Source organism: Oreochromis aureus, linkage group 3 (genome assembly GCF_013358895.1).
Source record: "Oreochromis aureus strain Israel breed Guangdong linkage group 3, ZZ_aureus, whole genome shotgun sequence".
Classification (NCBI taxonomy): domain Eukaryota; kingdom Metazoa; phylum Chordata; class Actinopteri; order Cichliformes; family Cichlidae; genus Oreochromis; species Oreochromis aureus.
This window is the reverse complement of record NC_052944.1, coordinates 66,257,980-66,264,839: the sequence shown is the minus strand read 5'-3', so window position 1 is coordinate 66,264,839 and position 6,860 is coordinate 66,257,980. Positions and strand designations below refer to the sequence as shown.

At 38.8% G+C, this 6,860-nt stretch overlaps 1 protein-coding gene across 1 annotated transcript; it reads left to right on the top strand.

The window, feature by feature from the left end:
- The first annotated feature begins 1,470 nt into the window (after positions 1-1,470).
- Positions 1,471-4,896, top strand: LOC120437353. The gene is made up of 3 exons (XM_039607901.1): positions 1,471-2,080; positions 3,237-3,575; positions 3,709-4,896. Exons 1-3 carry the CDS (start codon positions 2,002-2,004, stop codon positions 3,909-3,911), a joined length of 621 nt encoding a protein of 206 aa, XP_039463835.1. The 5' UTR covers positions 1,471-2,001; the 3' UTR covers positions 3,912-4,896.
- Positions 4,897-6,860: the final 1,964 nt, after the last annotated feature.

Sequence of the window (6,860 nt, the reverse complement as noted above, 5' to 3'; positions counted from 1 at the left end):
CCAAACGGGAAGCAGATGGTTCTTTTTACCAACAAAAGGGAAGCTGCTGCTGATGATAAAGGAAGCTACATCGTTTATATACATGAATGCACAGAGGATAAAACTGAGAGAACAGGAGAAGATAAGTTATTAAACCAGCTCTCTGACGGGTCAAAACCAGGTCTGCTCTCATGTGATGTGTGCACAGTCTGCTCTGAGTGTTGGTACTGTGTAGATAAACTCAGAGCAGACACACAACATGATTCCGACTGCAGCTGTTTTGAATCCACGTGATTTCATTTATTATTAAGTTGTTGTTCATTAACAAAATTCCAAGAGCAAAAAAGAAAGTCAAACAGAAGGTTTTACTGTTTTACTCCAACATAGCAGTCTAACAGCCGGGTGGGAAGTTTCCAACATTTCCTGTCTGGTTTCAGTCATTATAAACATTTTAATGACATAAAGATCACTGTGTGTGTGGCTCTGATGGATTAACAGAAGCTTTGCTGCTGAACTGTGTTTGAGCTTCATGCAGCGCAACTTTTAACTCTCCATTGTCACCAAGCTTTAAATCTCATCCTCCTGAGACATTTCCACCATCAGGTGATGTTGGATGACCTAATCTCATTCCTGCTGGATTATTTATGAAACACAGCAGTGACTCTGAGTCAACATTAGAGCTCACTGGATTCATTCAGATGTCAGTGTAAGTGAGGAAGCTGTTTTTTGCACCTCAGGGCCACCAAATAAAAGAGTTACAGAAGTTTTTTGTGAATGTAGGGACACCGGATCGTTTTTCTTTTTGTTTCATTTGTACTAAAGTAAAATTGTTGGGAGTTTTCTGAACTAAAGTTAAGCTGAAATATATCACAAATATATAAAGAGAAACTGAACTGAAACAAAACTTGTTTATATTTGTTGTATATCTGACATTCACAACGTGTCAGAGAAATACAGAAACAAAGTCAATAAAGAGTTTATGCTTCTTCTTCACTCTGGTAAATGTAATTCTGTCTATGAAGTGCCATAACATTGTCAAAATAGATGCAAACTGTTTATTAAGCACATTATTAGAAAGACCAGTAATATGTACATTGCTAGTAAATCGTTTTTGTTAACCCCAATAATCTGCAGTTACCACAGTTTGACCAGAGCAGAGATTAAATGCGAGTCAAGATCATTTAAAGCTCACCAGAGTTTTTAGTCTTCAGCAGGTTGAAGCTCGTTAATGTGCTGGCCTCCTGCTGTGCTTTCTTTATAAGCTGATATTTAACAATAAAAAAAATAATGCTGTGCTGTTAGTGCTCGTGGTATAGGTCTTAGCTGATCAGTGATATTTAAAGACAAACAATCATTATTGTGTATTTTTACTTATTTATTAAAACTTTATATCACACTTTACTTAGAAAAATGACGACATGAACAGTTTATGAACTTTTTTTTTACATTTCCAAGACCTCTGATTTCCACGGCCTTGAGTTCAGAGCAGAAACTTATAAATCAGCTGTTTAGTATCTACATCCTCTGCTCTTCCAGGTAACTTTAACAAAGAAACTGCTGAGTTTGACTCTCTCAGCTTCCGCACTGATATAATTTAAACAGACAGTCTCCCACTCCTGTCTTCAACCCACTCACAGAGGAAGCGCCAAAACGCCGAAGTTCCAAAAATGGAGAGGTGCTCGACAGCGGACTCAGCGTCATCTTCATCGCTCTGCGCCGTCCCCGAGGCGCTGCAGGGCGGGTATAAAACACTGTCAGTCCACGGAGACCTTCTCGAAAACACCATTCCTTCCCTTCTCTCCTCCTTGTTCCAGAACCTTCTGTGTGTCCTCAGAAATCCTCAGCAGGTTTTTATTTAGATTAACTTTTAGATTAACAGTGTTTGATCTCGTAAAACCAGAGACAGGTTCTCGGGATCAAAACATCGCCCGTGAAAACAATCAGACTGATCCACAGAGTGCCTGTTGCACCAATTTAAGAGCTGGCAGGGCGGCTGAAGCGCTTTCTGCGTGCACACAGAACATGTGGAACATCACCCACGCGGCCTTTACGGCTATGCTGTGGAACGTGATCTGCGTGATTGTCGCCTCAGCCCACAAAGGTAAGTAGAAAACACGTCTAAGAGTTAAATTGTTTGTTCTCACTGAACGTTTTGCAGACAGTCTGCTGCTTGTTACGAGCTGCAGAGCCTCTTGAACACTTGTTAGATTTTACACGTTTTCAGTTCGTTTTTGTTTAATTTTTAATACTTCGAATCCAATCAGATTTCAGAAAATCAACGCCAGCCGAAATTTAGCTTTCAGAAGTATTTTTAATTATGTTTTTAGAAAGTTAGTGAGGTTGTAAGTGTTGTTACAACCACCAGAAGAATTGGTGAAACAGTATTTATGTTTCCTTTAAAGTGTTTTTGCTCTGGGTTTGCTCTGGTGCAAAGGAAAGTTATTGGTACACATACCAATGTTTATTTTAAAAAAAAATCTCAGTGAGACAACCTGTTTAAATAAAGGATTCAGTGTTAATTTTAGCATTTTTTTTTGCCTCCATTAGGAATCACTGTCTTATTTTTATTTTATTTATTATTTTTTTTTTTTGCTGTGTGTGTGTGTGTGTGTGTGTGTGTGTGTGTGTGTGTACAGTGTACTAGATATTACGGTAAGAGTAACTGAGACCGAATTTCAGAATAAAAGCCTAACTTCAGATCACCAGTACACACCCTCACAGTGATACTCGAGTAAAGTTAGACTGGTTTTAGATTTCAAAATGAGAGCCCTGTGAAATTGCCAGAATGCATATATTATGTATTTGTTTCACCTCCAAATTCCATTAAAAGTAAACTTCCTGTTTATATGTTTATATGTAAAGCTTCAGTCTAAGTGAATGTTAGGTGAGACATAACTTCAGTTTATCAAAGAAATGCAGAAAATATGTTCCAACCAAGAATAAGCCAAGTAAAAAAAGAGTGCTTACCCCCAACAGCTGAAACTGTACTCTTTGCCTCAGAGCAACGACTTGATTGGCTTGTATGTCTAGTATGTTGTAGATGTAATTGGGAAAATTGCCATTTTTACTCATTCGGAGTTCTCGCAATGTTTTAGCCAATAATTCTTTGAGAGCCACGTCTCTCTGTGATAACAAAAATCACTGTGTGCCAAACGTCACTGTCGGTGTCAACTCTGCCTCCTGTGGTTCAGGGAGCTAAGAGGGCTTTTTAAGCTAAAACCATTTTTAACCTCTGCTTTGTGTTTTCATTCTTTCAGACCACAAAAACATCACAACTGAATCTGGACAGAACATCACTCTACCATGTCGAGCTTCAAACATGTCCTTCATAGCCATAGAGTGGAGCAGATTTGACTTAAAGCCAGAATATGTACTTTTAAGCCGTGACGGGCACTTTGACCCACACAACCAGCATTTATCTTTTGAGAATCGAGTTGATCTGCAGGAAAGAAAGATGAAGGATGGAGACGTGTCTTTGATTCTGAAGGACGTGACGACTGATGACACTGGAACATACGAGTGTCGTGTCTTCATGGAAGAAACACGCTCATGGAAATCCATCACCATCATCTACCTGAGAGCTGTTGTTCCTCCAGGTGAGTGAGTAGAGTTGAGTGTGTGTGTGATCAGAGGTGAAGCTGCTTCCTGGTTGTTGATGTTTGTTTCTAAAGATGTTGATGAGACTTTGTAGAAAGCAGCTGACACCTCACACCTGTTTCTCACCTGCAGGTCCGCCAGTAGAGAATCGACCTGTGGGACTGATCATTGGAGTCATCGTTGGTCTGTCAGCTGTGCTGATTTTTGTGGCCTGTCTCATCTATAAAAATCCCGAAAAAAGACAAAACATATTTCTTGTTCCATCTTGTCACGAACGGATACGACATTGTTTCTGTAGACGAGCAGGGGCTCATGTAACATCGGCAGTAATATAATTTCCCTTCCCCTTCCCCTTTCATCCCCCTTCTTGAATTGCCACCTTATCGTGGTGGAGGGGTTTGTGAGCTCAGACGATCCTGGGAGCTGAGTTGTCTGGAGCGTTCAGCTCCTGGTAGGGTCTCCCATGACAAACAGGTCCCAGGTGATGAGCCAGACTAAGAGCAATTCAAAAAAACATTGTCCTGTTTGTACCAATCATGTGGACAACAGCTAAATCTGATTTAGCGACTTAGTGTTACCTAAGACATGATTGCGGATTATAAAAACCTGTGATAATGAAAGGACAATATGTAACTGTTAAATGTAATAAAATGAGTTAGACTTGAAACACGAGACCACAGAGTTCTGTGTGAACACACCAACATGTTGGCTGGTGTGGACCAGGTAAAGACAACATGTACTCATACAAATATCAAAGATGAGTAGCTCAATTACATTTTATGCAAAGGACAAGTACTCCAGCTGGCTTCTGTTGTTACCTGGTGTTACTTAAATATAATTGTATTGACAGTATTTGAATTTACTGACACAACTTCTTTTTTTACTGTTTACACGTCAAATCTGTATCAGGTATCCTGTAAATTCAGCTGTCATAATAACAGCACTGAAGGTAAAACAGCTTTCTATAGACTGGGACACTTCAGGCTAAATTATGTGTTCACTGCATCTAAAAAAACAATAATGATGCTAATGATTATTACTGTGTTTATTATCAGGTGATTTGTATGTTTATGCCATTAAAAGATGGAATCAAAATACTTCTAATGGCATTTATTGTACAGTTTTATTTATGTTTTATTGTTGCTGTGCACTGAAAGCAGCAGTTTGGGAATCAGATTGTTGTTTAAAATGAACTTGATGCAAAAGTTTTTTTCTCTTCAGTACTTTGTGTGATCCTGATACTGACTGTGATCAGTGTGACTGGAGCCATGGTTGGTTTTCTGTCCTGCAGAACTGTTAATAAAAGCTGTTTGTTGCATGTTTGGTCTGTGTGTCTGGTCTCTCTGGTATCAGTAACTCAGATTATCAGTGGTTAACCCTTTGGCTGCTGGTTATTGGTGCTATTCTATCACACCAGAGAATACACGAGGGAGAGAGAACCAGGATGTTTATACTGCAGTTGAATAGAAAGATGGCACATCCAGGAAGTGCAGGGAAACATGAGGAAGATATAGATTTTAATGAAGGTGAGCTAAGAGACTTTATGAACTATAAGACCTCTTAACCAGTGAATCCACGGTTATTTAGTTTGACTAAAACTAGATGTGGGGAAAAAACCCAGAACATTCTGGTTAAAATACAAACTAAACTATTGGGGGGAAAAAATAAAAGTGATCTGTTTTCTTTCTTTTTTTAACTTCAAAAATTATTATTAACTACAATAGATATACAGAGGAAGTTAATTTTATTACCCTAAATTTTAAAAAAAAATCTGGAATTTTGAAAGTTAAGACTTTCAAATCACATGAGCCAAAAAAATTTTCACAACAGAAAATAAATAACAAATGTTAGAACTGAGAAATTTTACAATCCAATCATTTCAAATTTGATGCCTAATGTAAGTCTCAAAAATGTTCTTTTAGACAGGCAGAGACCCTCAAAAGACACTTTTGAAGTGGACTGTTTCAAAGTGGGAAAGACTTCTGTGTTCAGACAAATCCAAGTTTGACATTCCTGTTGGTAATCACGTACGCCACATTCTCCGAGCTAAAGAGGAGGGAGACCTAGAGTTCAGTTCAAAAGCCAGCATCTCTGATGGTATGGAGGTGTGTAAGTGCATACAGTATGGACAGCTTACATGTTTTGGATGGAACTATGAATGCTTAAAGTTCTATAAAGGTTTTAGAGCAACATATGCTCCCCTCCAGATGACTCAGGGAAGGTCTTGATTGTATTTGAGCAGGACAACACAAAACCATATACTGAACCTATAGCAACAACATGACTTTGTCCGAGAAGAGTAGAACGAGCAGCTGTTTCCATTATCTAAGGGCTTCTTCACTGTGTTTCAAAAGAAGCTTCATGAAGGGGGGAAGGGAGCAAAGTTATGCTTCACAGCATCAACCTCACTGTGAGGAAAGAGAGTTGAAAGGCCTCCCACAATGACTGTATCAGATGCATCTCATTTCAAAGCTATGATGGTCTGATCCAGTTAAAGAGCCAGGCTCTGCTTACAAGCTGCACTTATCTTCATCAAAGACAACCTCAAACTATTCAGCTGCTAGAAACCTTTATCAAAGCAACACTAAAACTCCAGAAAGTCATAAGTTTGATGCTCAGACACCTTCAAACTGATTTGAAAAGAAGAGGACAGGCTACACCCTGGTAAACTGGCCCCTGTCCCAACTCTTCTGAGACCTGTAGCAAATTTGAAATGAGCTCATTTAGTGGATGAAATCGTAATTTTTTTCAGTTTAAACATGTGTTATGTTATTCATGTTAAATAAAATAAATAAAACATTGGTTAATTTTGTTCAAATTTAAAGAATGGCCCAACTATTGTAGAATTCAGGTTGTAGTTTTGTTTGGTAAAAATGTTTTAACTGCCTGATGAGGCACTGATGGGAGTGTTTACTGACTTATTACAACTGTGAGTCAGACTGAGCCTGTGTAGATGCCTCTGTGTCAGGAAACAACTTTAACCTGCTTTGGGGTCAAGCAATCAGTTACTGAGAAATTTGCTTAGTACTGCGGAAATATGAGATTAGAAAGGAAACACAACTCACAGTGTGCACGTGAACACACACGCATTCAGACCACCTTCACTTTACTGTCATTAGTTTTATGTTGTTTGCTGAACCAGCTTTCAATTCGGATTCGGGAGACAGACACTGTCTCTACTTTTAAGATTAGCCTTAAAACTTTCCTTTGTGATAAAGCATATAGTTAGGACTGGATCAGGTGACCCTGAAAGTGCAGGCTGCTGGGAGATTCCCATGATGCAT

Coding starts and splice junctions, on each gene's coding strand:
- LOC120437353 (XM_039607901.1), top strand. CDS start 2,002: ATGTGGAACATCACCCACGCGGCCTTTACGGCTATGCTGTGGAACGTG. Junction 2,081..3,236: donor TGTCGCCTCAGCCCACAAAG/GTAAGTAGAAAA, acceptor TCATTCTTTCAG/ACCACAAAAACATCACAACT. Junction 3,576..3,708: donor GAGAGCTGTTGTTCCTCCAG/GTGAGTGAGTAG, acceptor TCTCACCTGCAG/GTCCGCCAGTAGAGAATCGA.